General features: G+C 42.4%; 1 protein-coding gene across 1 annotated transcript in view; it reads left to right on the forward strand.

Moving 5' to 3' along the window:
* The first annotated feature begins 3,959 nt into the window (after positions 1-3,959).
* Positions 3,960-21,230, forward strand: part of HGF (hepatocyte growth factor) — a 144,102-nt gene continuing 126,831 nt past the window's right edge. Inside the window, exon 1 of the mRNA XM_075274052.1 lies at positions 3,960-4,030. Coding sequence (XP_075130153.1) covers positions 3,982-4,030 — 49 coding nt within the window. The 5' untranslated portion in view covers positions 3,960-3,981. The remainder of the gene's footprint in view (positions 4,031-21,230) is intronic.

Here is a 21,230-nt window from a genome sequence, read left to right on the forward strand (position 1 = left end):
TTCTGGACCAAAAAATTCCATCTGAACTTACCCTAACAGAGGACTGGTAGTCAGTGTTGTACTGATTAGACTCGATTGCAAGATCCTGGAGAAGTACAAACCTTGTAACAATTAAAGGGGTTGTCCCATCTCAAAGATCCTATCTAACTGGTAGCTCGTGTAAACTGAAGAATTTTCATATAAATATATGAAATATATTGCTTTTGCAATGCTGCTTTATTTTCCTGCTATGTGAAATTATTCCATTTGTTCCAATTTATTTAAATTATTCCATTGTTTACACATTGTTTCCATAACGCTGGACCTGTGTGATTGGACAATTGACGTCACTCATGGCTCTCACTGTTACCTACAGCAGGACAATCAGTTCAGCTGCTTCTGTTATCTCTATATGTAAACACACAGATAACACTAAGTCATTCTCTAGAAGCAAGTTCATATTATCTGATCTACATTTATATTAGATTTCTAGTAATCATAAGTATTGTGATACTTTATAGTATCCTGTTCAGCAAACTGAGAGGGAATACAGCAAGTGAGAAGATGAGAAAGCAGGCAAAGTTGTTGAAACAAGGGGTTGGGAAAACCCCTTTAAAGAGGACCTTTCATCAGATTGGGCACAGGCAGTTCTATATACTGCTGGAAAGGTGACAGTGTGCTGAATTCAGCACACTGTCGGCTTTCCCTATCTGTGCCCCGGGTAAAGCGCTATCGGTCCCGGTACTGTAGTGCTTTAGAGTCAGAAGGGCGTTTCTGACACTTAGCCAAGGACGCCCTTCTGTCCAGCAGTGCCTATTGCGATGTACTGTGGAGCGGGGAGGAACGCCCCCTCCCTCTGCTCACACAGCTTGCCCATAGACGAGTATTATCAGGAGAGGGAGGGGGGGGGGAGTTCCTCGCCACTCCACAGTACAGCGCGATAGGCGCTGCTGGGCAGAAGGGCGTCCCTGGCTAAGTGTCAGAAATTATCTTCTGACTGTAAAGCGCTACGGTACCACAAAATAGCCCATCATGTGATCCATGCATGAGTGCTATCACAGAAATAGCATGCCCAGTGTGAACATTCCCCTACATCACATCAGATGATTCATGCGCCAAATGCCGTTCAAACACTCTGCATCTGAACATAACAGGCTGAGACCGCAAAGACCGGGTCATAACAATTACTGTCTGAACAGTATGGCATTTCAGTGTTTGTTCCTTTTTCCTTTGTTATACTAATTGTTGCAATACATGTGTTGTTACTTGAAAACTTTAATAAAAATTTAAATAAAAAAATAAAACGGGTATTTATAAATAGCCCAATGTGTTGCATAAAATGTCACAAATTGTTTTTTTGATAGTGAAACATCAAAGATATTTGGTCATTAAAGGGGTTGTCCAGGTTAAACTGAAAATTAACCCTTAACCTAAACTCACTCCCTTCACCTAACATCCCATTTACTTCAATTAAAAAAAATGATTATTGACCATATCCTGGGAGCGGTCATGTGAGAGACGGGGGGAGGGCTGGAGGGGCTAATAATGGGCGGGATCGCTAGGCTAAAGAGAGACAGGGGAGGGTGGGAGCGTCTAGGCTTAGTGAGACAAGAGGGTTGGGAGGGGCTAGACTTAGTGAGACAGGTCAGGGTTTTATAACAGAGTGAAAGAGGAGGACGAGGAGGTGGGGGCTGAGCGAGAGGGAGTTAGTGTAGCACTTACACAGGATGCAGCACAGCAGGAAGCTCACACCTATAAACAAATACAGAGGCTGCTACCAGCTGCCAGAGACACCCAGAAATCACTCCAAACACTGCTAAAGGTATGTGGGTGGACTTATTAACCTATCACTAGCACTAACAGACCTTTCTTAAAAAAAAAAAAAAAAAAGATTTTCTTCCTGGAAAACCCCTTTAGGTTAAGGCCCCACATGACAACGGGATGACCCGCATCTATAAAACGCTGCGGGAATAACTGTGGGGGGCGATGCATCGAGGTTCTTCCTACAGCGCTTTAAACAGAAAGTTTGCAGATTTTTCATCAGTGGACTTTCCGTTACAATTATATCTATGGAGAAACTGCCGGCGTTTCTGTAGATATAAGTGACATGCTACGATTTCCAAAATCGTGCCGGTTTTGGAAATGGCAGCCTGTTCGTGCTGAGGTTTTTACCGCATAGTGGGCACGGAATTCACTAGTATCCCATCCACTTTGCAGTTACTGTTTTACAATGTTTTTTTCCCGCGGTGTTTCCGCCACGGACAAATCGCAGCGTTTCTGACTAGTGGGGCCCTGGCATTAAGGCCCTTTCAGACATGGTTTTTAATGGTGACCAAAGACAATAGTCTAAGGGTTATGACACATGATGTACTGGATGCAACTTTAGCCACATCCAGTCCTTGGGCCGTCGATGCTTTCACTTCTTCACAAGTAAAACACTGATTCATTTCAGCTGGATATAGTAACTAGCCGCTCCGTTTTGCTGTTACCACATGGTCAGTAGCAATATAAAGCCGAAAGAGAACTGAAATCATTAGTGACAGAGGGACTGAATGCAGCTATAGCCACCTCCAAGTACATTGAGAGGCACAAACTTAAAATTGATGAAAACAGATGATTTTAATCAAAACAATTGTGGCTATTTGTGACTGATTTGTGACTAATTGTGACTGGTCAGGCAGAGGCCGCCTCAGGTTCCGATCCAAAAACCTGGTAGCCGCAATTGAAAGCCGGTGCACTGCACCGGCATCCAGCCGTGCACTTTGCTCCGGATTAGGCCCAATGAATGAGCCTAGTCTGGAGGAGGAAGTGTCTTCAGGCGGATGTCGAGAGGCGACTCGGCCTGAAGAATGAACATTTTGCTTCTTTTTCCGGGAGCCAGAAGACACGGCTCCCGGAAAAAAGACTTGAGACTTGATTTCAATGGGAGCCATCTTTTTGGTCAGGGCTTTGAGGCGGATATGGCCTCAAAACCCTGACCAAAAAACTCAGTGTGAACCTACCCTCACCTATACAGAAACTGAATAAGTTTAACATTTTTGCCTGATAGTTGGCAGCCCATTATTGATCTTTCTGCAAAGCAACATTCCCAAAATTATCCCAGAGAGAATGTATTTCCTTAAAATGTCACTGAATATGTGTGACCTGTTGGAACAAATATAATGGCTATTAAGGACTGAAATGTGTATGGATGTGTCAATGCAACAATCATTTACTGTGTGATCACTTGTTTCTTACTTGTCCAGTCATCAAACCTTTTCTGTCTAATGTGTATGGCAGGTTTGGTGAAGAAACTTCTTCCTTATTTTGCAATTAGAATAAATCTAATTGAGGACTCAAGGAACTAACAAGGAACAATATGTTTATAAAAAAAAAATGTTCAGTTATATAGTCTCTGTACACTTGGAATCACTAAAAAGTTTTATTCTTTCACTGCCCATACGTTACTGTTGGGTATTTTCTTATTATTATGTCTTTGTTTTTTTTACTATAATATCATAACTTTACACAGTCGCACAGGCAAAGGATTATTCATTTCCACATAATGACTTAAGGCTTGTGTCATTGAGTGTTTGATGCTGGGAGAGCGCTTGCCTCCTCTACAATGGGTGGGGACAGGCTGAAAAATCTTATCTGAATGAAAGTCTTCTGAAGTGAAGTCTAAATGATCAGATTTCAGATAAGATTGCTCTGCCTCTTCCTCTGGGATCCATAAAGCCCTGCAGTACCACAGCTGCCTTTAGGGGATGCTACTACTAAGCAAATATCCAATATATCTGTTACATGCAAATCCCTGGAACAACTGACATTGTAACCTACAAGCAACTGAGAACTTTTACCAGTGCTCAGCAAAGAAACCATTCTTATTATTGCAAAGGGAAAGGAGAGGAGGAGTCACCCAGCTCCAGCCAGAGTACTAAGAGGAGCTGCTGAGAGCACATCTTTTTACTGAATGGTGCTTTGCAGTCAGTCAACATCCCTGTGACATCTGCCAGGATCAACATGTGGGCAGCAAAACTCCTACTTCTTTCTCTACTCATCTTATATGCAGGTGAGTGCAGCTGTTTTATATTACTACTATGCTGAAAGCATTAGGTATCTTAACATGCTTTCTAATGTACTTAGAAATTGCACTATGTTTATGCCTTTTTTACATTATTTATGATATATATTGTTAATTTTAATAAATAGAAAAAAGAAATACAGATTTCCTCCCTTATAAACGGTTTTAATATTTATTGTGAGGTTTAAAACTGTATTTTGTATTTATACCCTCAGTGAAATATATGCCACCTATGTTCTTTTGCAATTATTATATGTCTGTTTTAGTAGTTTATTTGCACTTATTGTTGACAAGAAGGAGGCATTGCTACAATTTACATATATTTAGCATTTTATTTAAATATTTAATTATTTGGTCCAGATTCGAAAGCCATTTGAATATGCATTTCATTAAAAATCTAACCCCCGGATACAAAACATCTGGCTTGTTTGCCTATTCCATTTTATGCTCCTGTATACTGGCAATTTATAGTTGTATATACTACGCCAAACGAAACTTGGAGAAAAGTTGCATGAAATTAATCAGACCGAAAATTTGCCTCTGGCAAGAATATTTTTCCAATAATAAATCTGATGTTCACTTTATCATGGTGGTAGATCAAGGGAAGATTGATACCCTACTGACCTGTAGTAAATAGGGGTCATTTGCTAACTGGGTGAACTAGTGCAAATGAACTGTATTAGATTTATATCTCTGAATTCTTCCAATGCTATCGGTAGAATGATTCTTTTTAATAAATGTTGGACTCTTCGCTGTAAATAGTTCCAGTGTTGCAACTAAAGAAAAATGTGTCATATTACTAAGCCTTATGCATGTTTGAAATACCTATCTGGAGGCTATTTTCAAATCACTAGTGTGTATGGGATGACTATTAAGGCAGTACATGTAGGCTGCTCCCTATACATTAGCTGGGCTATGGAAATCAGATAGCATTTAATTGGCTGATAATGATGAAAAAGCTTTGGGAACAGAGGGGTTAAAAGTGTGAGCGCTTGTGGAACAGAAGCATTCTTAAGCTCAGCATTAACCACTTAATTTCCATCTTGAGTCTTCAGTATGATTTTTGACACGATCTGTATTTTTACAGTCTGTGGTTTTGAAAGGAGAATATTCCCGATATTGTATCTGAGGATCAGGAAGTGAATTGCAAATAGCAAATGCAAAATCATGTCATTTTCCTTCAATTGTTGTACCTAAATGAGAAACTAGTGCGAGGAAGATCTGAGGGTTGTTGCTTCGATTTAACTATGGATTTGCATTACAAAATATTTGCAGGCATTGTGTATTACAGTATTTTCAGTATATGCCACAGAATTTGCATGGCTGCAAACAGATGTAGCTAGTAGTTTAGTAGTGTATTGTATACTATTACAAACCATCATATACTTTTTATAGGCCTATATGACCTATATAATATGTGATATGTATATATCACATGTATATATAATCTCAATGTCTATAGAGTATTAGTGTAACACTAAAAGGTTTTCCAGGTAGGAACAATTTTCACATATGGCTCAGAAAAGATCAGTAGTGCTTTCTTTACCGAACACCCGCTGCTGCCATTCTGCCTTTCACTAGTTTAAGTCACCGAGGGAGCCAATGATTGGCTGAAGAAGCATTTACTGGGTGTCGAGAAGGACCAGGAAGAAGAGATCAGCAAGGGACCTGAGCAACATGGGAATGGCTTCTTAACCCTTTGTGATCCATACATATAAAATGTATCCCACTTGAATGTCCTTTTAATATCCATATCATATATGGCTTTAGTATTCATGATCATGACCAAAGTGAACTGGAATATGTAACTTTTTTTCATGCCTTAAAAGACAAATAGTAATATTTATTTAGTGTTATTACAGATATTAATCAGAGGTTCAAAAGATCTGATTGATATATATATATATATATATATATATATATATATATATATATATGTATATATATCAGGCTTACCTCATCACTCCCCTACAAGTCCTAAGTTCTGAATCCTAGTTATGATGTGTCCTAGGTCCGCAGTTTCCCTCTTTGCCACCTGGTCCCTCTTGATACACAAGGAATGACTGCTCAGGCAATGACGGTCTGCAGTGTTGACTAAGATGAAGAATCAGTGCTAGAAAGTAAGGACCAGACTGGTGGGCGAACTGAGAGAACTTTTTTTTAATAAAATTTTAAGTTTCATTTCATTTATTTATACCTATCCCAGACAACTTTTTTAATTACGTTATCTAATATCTGGTCATCTTGTCTCTGACCCATATGTACTGTGTCAATAGCCATAAGGATGCCTGGTGGTGTAACAAGTTGCCAAACCAGATGTTAACACAAGCAAGACAAAAATTATGACTCATAATTTTTGGAACATAATAAATGCCTGTAATGTTTTGTGGGATGTAATAATTGTCATCCGTCTAGAGGACATAAATTTCATATGCACATTTTCTTTGTTCCATTTTGAAATATCTGATGAAATGACAAAGGTATATTTTGTAAAATATGTAAGTGACTAATTTGGCTTTTACGTTTTAGCAGCTGGTTTTGACATTTAATGCAAATATCAGTAGTGGGGAGAAGATATAGAGGGGGTCACAGACTTTACCAAAAAAATCCAAGTCTCTAAAGTCTAATCTTTGTGACTACTGACTATGTGTAACTGTAATTCAATGTCATTAAAGGATAATTTGAGCAAGAGTGTTTATGTATACAGATAGCTTAGTCATGTCTATGAGTAACAGTCCGTGACATGTGAAATGGATTGCACCCTTGTAAATATAACAGGCTGAAAATGTCCTAACTGATCATCTCCATGGACTTCATTTCTTGAGGACTTTCAGGCTTACACTAGCAGATATGAATGTGTTTAAAGCCATATGCAGTGAATATGCATCGTACTTCTGAACATCAGACGTCCTGAGAGCTCCTTGTGAGTTTCACACAGTGTAGCTGAGGTTGGCACAGGACCAATGTGGCCTAGGCTTAGTGCAGTTGTATGTTGTTATCTGCGGAACATATGAATGTCAGTAATGCTATTTATAACATTTTGAGGTTTCAGAAATATGGCTTGAAGCTTGAAGAACAGAACATTCCCTAAAGAATTAGATCACTTGCTAATTCAATTAAATAATGAGAGAGCATATTTATTCATGTATAGGCATTCTGCCAATATGCAGCTATACATAGCAAAGATTTCTGCATGTTTGCTACTGCAGAAATATAATATACTCATCATCATAATCATCATTATTAGCACCGTTATTTAGTATTGTTAAAGGTGAACAGGCAACACTATAGTTTTTCAACTTATCTAATCTTATCAATATGAGAGACCCTGGAACATGGGGATTTCATGAAGATATACTGAGGGTTTTGTCCCATAAAATTGCCTTCTGTTGTTGGGAAGGATGACAAATTCCTAATCTGAATTTCAATATTTATTCTGATCTAGTTGTAGCTTGCAAAGATGACTATATGAGCAGTATGAGCATATTAAATTATCATGTTTAGGTCACTTTATTAACAGTATGAGCATATGTGCTAACAGGGTAAAGCGATCATAGGAAATTCTTAATGCTGGCTGTAGAAATATAATATAAAATAAATCTCCATCATTACTGCTAAATAATGCCAGAGTTTCAAATATTTGCCTTTCAGAACCCCAGGAAAGCCAAGTAGTTTAGTATTAGTATTATACTAATAGGACTACTGAATGCTAAATATAAGTCTCACTGCTTGCTCCTAAGTAACATAACAAATAATGCTGTAATAGGTACTGATGAGTACTAAATATACCTAAATAACTTTCACTCATAGATTTTTATTTGCTCAATAACATGCCAGATGTGCCTTTCAGGGTCCCATGAAAGTTTAGTAACATGCCATTGTAAGCTGTAATATAGACCACAAGTAAAATATACCTAAAAAAACCATCCCTGAATGCTTTATATTTTTGTCTTTCATGGTCCCAGGATAATTCTACAAAGCAATTCTGCAATGAGGTCTGCTGAGTATACAAAATAACTAAATAGAGACCCCTCCCCCCCACCAGCTCCATAATTGTTCTATAGTTTACCAGATATCATACAAGTTAGTGCTATCACACAGGCAGTCAAATCAAAATCTATCTCCACAAACCTTTCTAAGGTATAGCATAGCTAGATAGTTTTGCCTTTCAGCAATCTGGAAAAACTGTGTTTTTCAAAAATATGAAGAAAGTAAGAAACATTTAATTTCTGGTGTACATCATGCCTAGGAACTGCACTGTCCCATTACAATCCATAACACTCCATTATACAAACATAGTTAATGGGAACTAAATCCTCACCTCTATGCAATAAGACTTGCCTCTAGCCCCTTCATGTGATGTCCTGCTCATGCTGCTAGCCATTTTGTAGCCACTAATGGTGCAGCAGGGAGTCCGTATGTTGGGTTTTTAAAGCAATCCGCAGGTGTCCATTTGCAGCTTCTCTGCTGTGAAACCACAGACCCCCCTTAAACATTTAGAGTTGGAAAGTGCTAATGGTGGATGGGTTCTCACACATAGAGCTGTGCCACTCCTGTCTCAGGCACCTTGCCATTGCAACTACATTCCATTTCAGCCAAGTGTAACGGTTGGCTCCCACTGGTGATCGGAGGCAGCCACAATATAATTATGCCAGTGGGACTACTCAATCTCTGTGTGAGAAACCAGCACTACCAGTAGACGGTCCTTATTGTTGTGGAGAACTCTCTCACTAGTGCCATCTTGAACAGATAGCTCCCTGAGGCTGAGGCCCTATCGTGGAAACGCAGGTTTTTTCGTTGCAGATTTTGCTGCGGTTTTTTTGAGTCAAAGCCAAGAATTGTTCCAAAAGAAATGGGGAATATATATGAAGGTCTTATATTTCTACCTTCTGCTCATTCCACTCTTGGCTTTGGCTCAAAAAACCGCAGCAAAATCTCCCACAAATAAAGCTCTGTTTCCACAATGTGGGGCCTTAGCCTTAAAGGGGTTGTCCCATCTCAAGGATCCTATCTATACTGATAGCTTATGTGGATTTAAGACACTTCCTAAATACATTGCTTCAGCAAAACTGCTTTGTTTGGCTACTATCTGAGATTATTCACTTCATTGTTTACACAGCATTTCCATAACCACAGTCCTGGGATGATCTTATCTCTGTGGCTCCCTGCTCTCAGGGAAGGGATGGGGAGCTGAGTGCTCTCTGCTTGTATTTCTGTGCTTTTTATCTCTCCGCCCAGGACAAGTGACATAGCTCCCTGCTCTCATGAAGGGAGGGAGGGGGAGCTGAGTGCTCGGAGCAGCTTGTATTTCTGAGCTGTATATCTCCCAGTTATCAGGTTGGCTATTTGAATTTTGCTGATAAAAGCTGAGATAGGGAGTTAAGGCTTATTTTCGGAGTAGGTCTTATTTTCGGAGAAACATGGTATGAATAGTGGACAAAACATAAACTGTTGTAAAACTAATGATTCTTTATACTCAAAAAGGCTGCCCAGTTCAATCAAATGAATATTATTGTTTGTATAATGAAAAGTTCTACAAGTTTTCAATATACTTTCTACATCAATTTCTCATGGTTTTCTAGATCTCTGTTTGGTGTCATTCTTTGTTTATTTCAAGTGGATAAAAACCAGTCCATGGTCATGTGATGAGCAAACAGGTGCACGGCTCGGTACAGTTACAGCACAGTAATCAGACATCTGTCTTGTAGCATACTGTGCACCTGTGTGTCCAACACATGACAATGGACTGATTTTTTTAAAACCTTTTTTCCCTTTTTTTTTTTATTATTAGAATAGTAAATAGTTTCCTCCTTGGCATTTCTGCTTCCATTATACCTATAGAGAAACCACCAGCGTTTCAGTAGGTATAATTGGCATGCTGCAATTTCCAAAACTGCAATGGTTTTGGAAAAAACAGCGCATCCGCAGCACTTATTCTTCTGCAATGTGCAGATGAGATTCACTTTAAAGGGACTGTAAAATGTAGCTGTTTTTACCGCAGCATTTCCATCACGGTCAAACTATAGTGTTTATGCCACGTGTATTGAATGTATGACTTAAAGGGGTATTCCCATGACGCTTGTTCACTAACCTGCAGGCTGTTGTGCTCTCTTCACTTCCTGCTTCTCTCAGCACATAGGTGGGCGGGGTTTCATTTGCACGGGATTGGTTGTAAATGAATTACCACAGTGTGAAGCTGATGTGGCAGAGCTGGATTTGAGTCAGTTTGCATTACATACAGAGGTAACAGACTCCCTATCTCAGCCCTTATCAGCCAAATTCAATTAAACCGACTGATAAGAGCTCAGAAATCCCAGAGCTCAGAATCCCAGAACAACTCAGAGCTGCTTCCAGCCTCTCCCTCCCCCATGAGAGCAGGCAGCTACATCACTTGACAAATGAGCAGATAATCCCAAAGGCCATAGAAACGGAGTGTAAACAATGAAGTGAATAAATTAAGATAGCGGCCAAACAAAGCAGTTTTGCTGAAGCAATGTATTTAGGAAAAGTCTTAAATCCACATAAACTAGCAGAACAGATAGGTTCCTTGTGATGGGACAACCCCTTTAATTCTAACATAGGTGTTACAATTCCCTTTGTGATAGGGGTGTTTCCCTAAGCTATCTGCTACTGGCTGCATTGAATGGATAGTATGAGAAAGTATAGGTACACCTGCCCTATTGGTAATACTCATCAATTTAAACATAAAATTCGAGATGGGATAACAGAAAAATGACAATGCAATAATTCTAAAATAGATACTCTAGAAAAGTTATTTTGTAAAGGAACTGAATTATTAAAATAGATGCAAGTATTTACTACTAGATGTGTCAAGAGGGGTGACAGGTCCTCTTTTATTTAGCATATCTATGGTCTATGCTTTTACAGCTTTCTTTTATGGCTTCTTTATATACAGTGGTCATGTGACGCTGTAAGCACACCTCATATCTTTACATGTTACCATAGTGTCAAGCTATTTTCCCCTTCAAGCAATCTGTCATATGGAATCTGTCAGAGCACCCACATGGATGCACAGTATGGCCCCATCATTTAGGGAGCTTTGAAAAGGTCACATTCACGGGCCCTTATTTTGACATTTAACAAGTTTTTTCATGGCTGGAAAGACTTGTAAGGTTTGATGACAATAGACTGAAGTGCCACAAGTGAGCAATGTTTACACCTTTTTATCAGTTGAGTAATATTAACGAACCATTTAAAAGCAACATATTCGAGGAGAACAAAACCCACAACAGTCTGAACAAAATAGTTTGAAGAAAGTCTGCATAATGTCAGCATGCCCTAAATGTGTGTGATACTAACTTCTACAAGGTCTTAGAAAAACTTCTATTCTTTAAATAAATGAGATGCTCACTAAGTAATCATTCTAGAAATGTCTGTGTTTACAGCTCCAGTCTTAAAAGTTTAAAGCAGATTAAGGCTAAGGCCCCACATTGCAGAAATGCAGCTTTTTTGTTGCAGATTTTGTTGCATTTTTTTGAGCCAAAGTCAAGAATGACTACAAAAGAAATGAGAAATATATAGGAAGTTCTTATACTTCTACCTTTTTCTCAATCTACTCCTGGCTTTGGCTCAAAAAAACGCAGCAAAATCTGCAACAAAAAAAGCTGTGTTTCCGCAACGGTGGGCTTTAGCCTAAAAAAAAAAAGTTAACACACACACACATATGTGAACCTGTATAGCTACAAATGTGCGGCTACAAGTATAAAATGTAAATAAAGGCCTCAACTCTAGTGGTGTTTTTATTTTTCATATAGTAATACATCTTACAAAAATGTCATGTCATGCTCCTTAGTATGCCATAGATTGTTCTCTAAAAGCGCCTTTTATATTTCTATTCTGTCCAGGAAAGATATTTTTATTACATTAGTGGGGGTAAAAGATAAGAACACAGCTAGAAGTTTGTAAAGTAACACTAGTACAAAAAGTGGTGCATATAAGAATGAATTCCCCCCCTTTAACATTTGTCCAAATGTTTTATGATAGTGGTTACTGTTAAATATGAATTGGATATACAACCCTTTTATAAAGCAGGTGTAAAGATGTAAGATTTTTACTTATTTTGTAATTTTTATTGACTGACAAATTCTACTTCCTAATTCACTGTTTATTATTTTGTACAAGATTTATTATGGATTTCTCACAACTATACTACATTTATATATAATAGCTATGTTTTAATACATTTAAAGGGATTCTGTCCCCAGGGTGAAGCATAGTAAATCAGCAACACAGTTAACTTACATTCAGATGACCAGTGGTGAAAAGGTGCCATTTTCCCGAATCCCTCCTTCATTGCACTATATGGAGGTATCTTGGAAAACATACAAAAATAGAACATGACCTATATTTTGACTGTCTGTGAATATCACAGTCATGTGGATAGCTCTCATTAATGCGGCTGTGTGATGGCTGCTAAAAAAAAAAAAAAACGTTCATCACATGACCAATATTCACTCATGTAAAAGTGGATCATGCCATGTTTTTTGTTTCTTTTTTTAAAGTATTTTTTTTTTTATAAAAGCTGTGTGTCCACAGCATTGTTTCTGCATTGTGTGGACAAGATTAAGTGAATTTCATTTACTTTGTGGGTACTGTGTTTTTTCCTACTGCATTTCCACTACAGCCAATAACACTGCATTTCCACAACATGTAACCTCAGGCGCAAGCATTTTTCTGTACGGCACAATAAATCACTGCAGTCTTATTTCTTTGTATGCTGTGGTTATTCTACATTATGTCTTTACAACATTTCAGCCTTAGATGTAACTAGGAATGCTATAATTTATTGACAGAATTTTTGTTCAAAAAGGAATAACACAAGTCATATTAGACAGTGGTAAAGGTTGATATTTATTGATATAAATACCTGAAACCACTTGTCTGCACAAAAAGGATAGTTTTTCACTGGTATCGGTGTCTGTGCTTCATCAATGTATATTCTGCATATCTTATTTCTGTATGTCATTTGTTTTTCTCTTCTGTACTTCCTGGTTTCACTTTTTTGTTCAGTGTATCTTAGCAATGGTTCCTTTTTTTACCCTCTCATAGGCCCGGTTCACAGCTGTGTTCGGGTTTCCATTTGGGGGGTTTGCTTGGGGACTCCCTGAGTGGAAACCTAATCCGCTTAAAAAAACGGTTACCCGCAGAAACCTGTGAACCCCATGGACTACAATGGAGTCTGTGTGGTTTCTGCTCGGTTTCTGCCTGAACTAGGGCGAAAAATGCAGCAGTTTTCTCTCCGCCTTTTTCATGTGGAGAGGGGAATGGAATCCTCGAACATAGTACAAGTGCTGGTGTGAACCCAGTGTTAGGCTAGTTGCAGAGGACTGTGTGTATTTTGCGGTCAGCAAACTAGTAATTAGTCTTCAGTTTTTGCATACAGAGTGTCTTCAGTGTGTGTTCAGTGTTTCTTCAGCATCAGTGAAATAGGTCTGCAAAAATAGACAGAGTAGGATCCTAGTTTATATACCAAAAATATGTAAAATCCAGCACTATAAACACATTTGTATAAAACTTAACTTTTAATAGTCCATAATAGAAACCCAGCAATGCTGGTCCATCCAATAAGTAGCAAGGAGCAGAAAAAAAATCTTTTAAAATCTTTTGAAAACAAAAATACAAAAAATACGAAAAACGTTAGCGCTACATTCAGACAGGTGGATCCACCATACAAAACCACAGGAGATTTCTAATGATGTCCCTAGCTTGTCTGTGAAAATGGACGTCACACTGATGACATAGTGAGTACACCAGTGTGCCGTCCTAGGTTTTTAGTCTCCCATAGGCTTCTATGGGCGAGTCTGTTTCACAAAAACTGAACAGAATAGGACCTTTTCTATATCATACAGTACAATCTCACAGCTCGCACACTAAGGGTGCATTCACACTACGTATACTGAAGCTTATTCTGAACGTAAAACACGGCGTATAAAGCAGCTCCATTCATTTCTATGGGAGCCGGCATACGAGCGCTCCCCATAGAAATGAATGGGCTGCAACTTTCACGACAAGCAGTCCCATTGAAGTGAATGGGAAGTGCCGGCGTGTACGGCTCGGCATGAGCAGAGCTTGCCGTATACGCCGGCACTCCCCATTCACTTCAATGGGACTGCTCGTAGTGGAAGAAGCAGCCCATTCATTTCTATGGGGAGCGCTCATATGCCGACTCCCATAGAAATGAATGGAACTGCTTTATACGCCGCTTATTCTGAACGTGTTTTACGTTCAGAATAAGCTTCAGTATACTTAGTGTGAATGCACCCTAACATGGTTGCATATATGTGCCAATATAAATGAATGGGTCAGTGTGCTATTTGCGAAAACTCGGATAGCACACGGAACTCACCCACAGTCGTCTTCAAGAGGCCTTACACTTATATAAGTGAATCTGGAAAATGAACCAGAATTGGACAATGCACTTTGTTTTTTTGTTATGAGCATACAGTTAAAGTGCATGTGGGGCAAATTTATTAAGATTAACATATCATATGCCAGTCTTAATTAACAACAACACTGGCGCAGGGAGCAAGAGGTTTATGAAGAGGCTGTGGTCTCTTCATAAATCAGAGGTCTTGGTGCTAGAATGGAAATCTATGTAAGGCTAAGGCCCCACGGCGGTTCTTTCCGCAGCGCTTTCAACAGAAAGTTCGCTGAGTTTTCCTCCGCGAACTTTGTTACAATTATATCTATGGGAAAGCTACTGACGTTTCCGTAGATATAATTGACATGCTGCGATTTTCAAAACCGCAACGGTTTTGAAAATCGCAGCGTGTTCGCAGTGGGTATTTTTTCGCAAAGTGGGCATGGGATTCGTATGAATCCCATCCCTTTTGCTTGCACTGTAAAATGCTGCGATTTTTCCCACAGCATCTCCACTGCGAGCAAATCGCGGTCTTTACGTCCCGTGGGGCCCCGGCCTAAGGTAGAAACTGAAATTGATTTCTAACTCATGCAGGAAACTAATTAATTTTAGTAAATATGTTGCATAGTCAGTATTTACTGCACAGTAAATATGCCCCAAATTTACAGAAGATGGCACAGATCTTGGCTCGAGGCGCACAGTTGGCACAAGAAAGGACTTTGTGCCAAATGTGCACCTTGATATAATTCCTCCATGTCAGTTTTCCCAACATAGACAGTTTTCCCTGCACTGTACAATGCCGCGATTTTTCCCGCAGTGTCAATCGCTGCGTTTCCGGTCTGTGGGGCCCCAGCCTAAAGGTTTTTTATATGTCAATTTACAGTAGTATCATTTCATGGGCACCATTTTCCAGGTGAATAGAAATAAGAAAATAATGATAGATTTTCCCGACCTGTACTTACTTTGACAAAACATTGGCAAGAGTCAAATAACACAAATTTTGTCACATTACAAGATAGGAAAGGATGATTTTCAGTATTATGTGGTCACATCAAATAAAAAGTAAAGTATAATAATTAGAGATGAGCGAACACTAAAATGTTCGAGGTTCGAAATTCGATTCGAACAGCCGCTCAATGTTCGTGTGTTCGAACGGGTTTCGAACCCCATTATAGTCTATGGGGAACAGATACTCGTTAAGGGGGAAACCCAAATCCGTGTCTGGAGGGTCACCAAGTCCACTATGACACCCCAGGAAATGATGCCAACACCTCTGGAATGACACTGGGACAGCAGGGGAAGCATGTCTGGGGGCATCTAACACACCAAAGACCCTCTATTACCCCAACATCACAGCCTAACAACTACACACTTTACACACTCAATACCACCTCTCTGACAGTAGGAAAACACCTTGAAACATGTGTATTTGGCACTTGCAGTGAGGAGAGCTTGTCACCAGCAGTGAATTTGGCCCTTGTAGTAAGTTGAGGTTGGCACCAACATTTGTTTTGAAAATCAGGGTGGATTGAGCCTCTAACCAGCAGAGTTTGGGCAAATTCATGGTGGAGGGAGCCTCTAAAAACCCCAGTTTGGACCAATTCATGGTGGAGGGAGCCTCTAACCAGCCCAGTTTGGGCAAATTCATGGTGGAGGGAGCCTCTAAAAAACCCAGTTTGGACCAATTCATGGTGGAGGGAGCCTCTAACCAGCCCAGTTTGGGCAAATTCATGGTGGAGGGAGCCTCTAACCAGCCCAGTTTGGACCAATTAATGGTGGAGGGAGCCTCTAACCAGCCCAGTTTGGACCAATTAATGGTGGAGGGAGCCTCTAAAAAACCCAGTTTGGACCAATTCATGGTGGAGGGAGCCTCTAAACAGCCCAGTTTGGGCAAATTCATGGTGGAGGGAGCCTCTAAAAAACCCAGTTTGGACCAATTCATGGTGGAGGGAGCCTCTAACCAGCCCAGTTTGGACCAATTAATGGTGGAGGGAGCCTCTAAACAGCCAAGTTTGGACCAATTCATGGTGGAGGGAGCCTCTAAAAAACCCAGTTTGGACCAATTCATGGTGGAGGGAGCCTCTAAACAGCCCAGTTTGGGCAAATTCATGGTGGAGGGAGCCTCTAAAAAACCCAGTTTGGACCAATTCATGGTGGAGGGAGCCTCTAACCAGCCCAGTTGAGACCAATTAATGGTGGAGGGAGCCTCTAAACAGCCAAGTTTGGACCAATTCATGGTGGAGGGAGCCTCTAAAAACCCCAGTTTGGACCAATTCATGGTGGAGGGAGCCTCTAACCAGCCCAGTTTGGACCAATTAATGGTGGAGGGAGCCTCTAACCACCCCAGTTTGGACCAATTCATGGTGGAGGGAGCCTCTAACCAGCCCAGTTTGGGCAAATTCATGGTGGAGGGAGCCTCTAAACAGCCCAGTTTGGGCAAATTCATGGTGGAGGGAGCCTCTAACCAGCCCAGTTTGGACCAATTAATGGTGGAGGGAGCCTCTAACCAGCCCAGTTTGGACCAATTAATGGTGGAGGGAGCCTCTAACCACCCCAGTTTGGACCAATTCATGGTGGAGGGAGCCTCTAAACAGCCAAGTTTGGACCAATTCATGGTGGAGGGAGCCTCTAAAAACCCCAGTTTGGACCAATTCATGGTGGAGGGAGCCTCTAACCAGCCCAGTTTGGGCAAATTCATGGTGGAGGGAGCCTCTAAACAGCCCAGTTTGGGCAAATTCATGGTGGAGGGAGCCTCTAACCAGCCCAGTTTGGACCAATTAATGGTGGAGGGAGCCTCTAACCAGCCCAGTTTGGACCAATTAATGGTGGAGGGAGCCTCTAACCACCCCAGTTTGGACCAATTCATGGTGGAGGGAGCCTCTAAAAACCCCAGTTTGGACCAATTCATGGTGGAGGGAGCCTCTAACCAGCCCAGTTTGGGCAAATTCATGGTGGAGGGAGCCTCTAAACAGCCCAGTTTGGGCAAATTCATGGTGGAGGGAGCCTCTAACCAGCCCAGTTTGGACCAATTAATGGTGGAGGGAGCCTCTAACCAGCCCAGTTTGGACCAATTAATGGTGGAGGGAGCCTCTAACCACCCCAGTTTGGACCAATTCATGGTGGAGGGAGCCTCTAAACAGCCAAGTTTGGACCAATTCATGGTGGAGGGAGCCTCTAAAAACCCCAGTTTGGACCAATTCATGGTGGAGGGAGCCTCTAACCAGCCCAGTTTGGGCAAATTCATGGTGGAGGGAGCCTCTAAACAGCCCAGTTTGGGCAAATTCATGGTGGAGGGAGCCTCTAACCAGCCCAGTTTGGACCAATTAATGGTGGAGGGAGCCTCTAACCAGCCCAGTTTGGACCAATTAATGGTGGAGGGAGCCTCTAACCACCCCAGTTTGGACCAATTCATGGTGGAGGGAGCCTCTAAAAACCCCAGTTTGGACCAATTCATGGTGGAGGGAGCCTCTAACCAGCCCAGTTTGGGCAAATTCATGGTGGAGGGAGCCTCTAAACAGCCCAGTTTGGGCAAATTCATGGTGGAGGGAGCCTCTAACCAGCCCAGTTTGGACCAATTAATGGTGGAGGGAGCCTCTAACCAGCCCAGTTTGGACCAATTAATGGTGGAGGGAGCCTCTAACCACCCCAGTTTGGACCAATTCATGGTGGAGGGAGCCTCTAAACAGCCAAGTTTGGACCAATTCATGGTGGAGGGAGCCTCTAAAAACCCCAGTTTGGACCAATTCATGGTGGAGGGAGCCTCTAACCAGCCCAGTTTGGGCAAATTCATGGTGGAGGGAGCCTCTAAACAGCCCAGTTTGGGCAAATTCATGGTGGAGGGAGCCTCTAACCAGCCCAGTTTGGACCAATTAATGGTGGAGGGAGCCTCTAACCAGCCCAGTTTGGACCAATTAATGGTGGAGGGAGCCTCTAACCAGCCCAGTTTGGACCAATTCATGGTGGAGGGAGCCTCTAACCAGCCCAGTTTGGGCAAATTCATGGTGGAGGGAGCCTCTAAAAAACCCAGTTTGGACCAATTCATGGTGGAGGGAGCCTCTAACCAGCCCAGTTTGGGCAAATTCATGGTGGAGGGAGCCTCTAACCAGCCCAGTTTGGACCAATTAATGGTGGAGGGAGCCTCTAACCAGCCCAGTTTGGACCAATTAATGGTGGAGGGAGCCTCTAAAAAACCCAGTTTGGACCAATTCATGGTGGAGGGAGCCTCTAAACAGCCCAGTTTGGGCAAATTCATGGTGGAGGGAGCCTCTAAAAAACCCAGTTTGGACCAATTCATGGTGGAGGGAGCCTCTAACCAGCCCAGTTTGGACCAATTAATGGTGGAGGGAGCCTCTAAACAGCCAAGTTTGGACCAATTCATGGTGGAGGGAGCCTCTAAAAAACCCAGTTTGGACCAATTCATGGTGGAGGGAGCCTCTAAACAGCCCAGTTTGGGCAAATTCATGGTGGAGGGAGCCTCTAAAAAACCCAGTTTGGACCAATTCATGGTGGAGGGAGCCTCTAACCAGCCCAGTTTGGACCAATTAATGGTGGAGGGAGCCTCTAAACAGCCAAGTTTGGACCAATTCATGGTGGAGGGAGCCTCTAAAAACCCCAGTTTGGACCAATTCATGGTGGAGGGAGCCTCTAACCAGCCCAGTTTGGACCAATTAATGGTGGAGGGAGCCTCTAACCACCCCAGTTTGGACCAATTCATGGTGGAGGGAGCCTCTAACCAGCCCAGTTTGGGCAAATTCATGGTGGAGGGAGCCTCTAAACAGCCCAGTTTGGGCAAATTCATGGTGGAGGGAGCCTCTAACCAGCCCAGTTTGGACCAATTAATGGTGGAGGGAGCCTCTAACCAGCCCAGTTTGGACCAATTAATGGTGGAGGGAGCCTCTAACCACCCCAGTTTGGACCAATTCATGGTGGAGGGAGCCTCTAAACAGCCAAGTTTGGACCAATTCATGGTGGAGGGAGCCTCTAAAAACCCCAGTTTGGACCAATTCATGGTGGAGGGAGCCTCTAACCAGCCCAGTTTGGGCAAATTCATGGTGGAGGGAGCCTCTAAACAGCCCAGTTTGGGCAAATTCATGGTGGAGGGAGCCTCTAACCAGCCCAGTTTGGACCAATTAATGGTGGAGGGAGCCTCTAACCAGCCCAGTTTGGACCAATTAATGGTGGAGGGAGCCTCTAACCACCCCAGTTTGGACCAATTCATGGTGGAGGGAGCCTCTAAAAACCCCAGTTTGGACCAATTCATGGTGGAGGGAGCCTCTAACCAGCCCAGTTTGGGCAAATTCATGGTGGAGGGAGCCTCTAAACAGCCCAGTTTGGGCAAATTCATGGTGGAGGGAGCCTCTAACCAGCCCAGTTTGGACCAATTAATGGTGGAGGGAGCCTCTAACCAGCCCAGTTTGGACCAATTAATGGTGGAGGGAGCCTCTAACCACCCCAGTTTGGACCAATTCATGGTGGAGGGAGCCTCTAAAAACCCCAGTTTGGACCAATTCATGGTGGAGGGAGCCTCTAACCAGCCCAGTTTGGGCAAATTCATGGTGGAGGGAGCCTCTAAACAGCCCAGTTTGGGCAAATTCATGGTGGAGGGAGCCTCTAACCAGCCCAGTTTGGACCAATTAATGGTGGAGGGAGCCTCTAACCAGCCCAGTTTGGACCAATTAATGGTGGAGGGAGCCTCTAACCACCCCAGTTTGGACCAATTCATGGTGGAGGGAGCCTCTAAACAGCCAAGTTTGGACCAATTCATGGTGGAGGGAGCCTCTAAAAACCCCAGTTTGGACCAATTCATGGTGGAGGGAGCCTCTAACCAGCCCAGTTTGGGCAAATTCATGGTGGAGGGAGCCTCTAAACAGCCCAGTTTGGGCAAATTCATGGTGGAGGGAGCCTCTAACCAGCCCAGTTTGGACCAATTAATGGTGGAGGGAGCCTCTAACCAGCCCAGTTTGGACCAATTAATGGTGGAGGGAGCCTCTAACCACCCCAGTTTGGACCAATTCATGGTGGAGGGAGCCTCTAAAAACCCCAGTTTGGACCAATTCATGGTGGAGGGAGCCTCTAACCAGCCCAGTTTGGGCAAATTCATGGTGGAGGGAGCCTCTAAACAGCCCAGTTTGGGCAAATTCATGGTGGAGGGAGCCTCTAACCAGCCCAGTTTGGACCAATTAATGGTGGAGGGAGCCTCTAACCAGCCCAGTTTGGACCAATTAATGGTGGAGGGAGCCTCTAAAAACCCCAGTTTGGACCAATTCATGGTGGAGGGAGCCTCTAACCAGCCCAGTTTGGGCAAATTCATGGTGGAGGGAGCCTCTAAACAGCCCAGTTTGGGCAAATTCATGGTGGAGGGAGCCTCTAACCAGCCCAGTTTGGACCAATTAATGGTGGAGGGAGCCTCTAACCAGCCCAGTTTGGACCAATTAATGGTGGAGGGAGCCTCTAACCAGCCCAGTTTGGACCAATTAATGGTGGAGGGAGCCTCTAACCACCCCAGTTTGGACAAATTCATGGTGGAGGGAGCCTCTAAAAAACCCAGTTTGGACCAATTCATGGTGGAGGGAGCCTCTAAACAGCCCAGTTTGGGCAAATTCATGGTGGAGGGAGCCTCTAAACAGCCCAGTTTGGGCAAATTCATGGTGGAGGGAGCCTCTAACCAGCCCAGTTTGGACCAATTAATGGTGGAGGGAGCCTCTAACCAGCCCAGTTTGGACCAATTCATGGTGGAGGGAGCCTCTAAACAGCCCAGTTTGGGCAAATTCATGGTGGAAGGAGCCTCTAACCAGCAGAGTTGTGGGA

Source organism: Leptodactylus fuscus, chromosome 5 (assembly GCF_031893055.1).
Source record: "Leptodactylus fuscus isolate aLepFus1 chromosome 5, aLepFus1.hap2, whole genome shotgun sequence".
Taxonomy (NCBI): Eukaryota; Metazoa; Chordata; class Amphibia; order Anura; family Leptodactylidae; genus Leptodactylus; species Leptodactylus fuscus.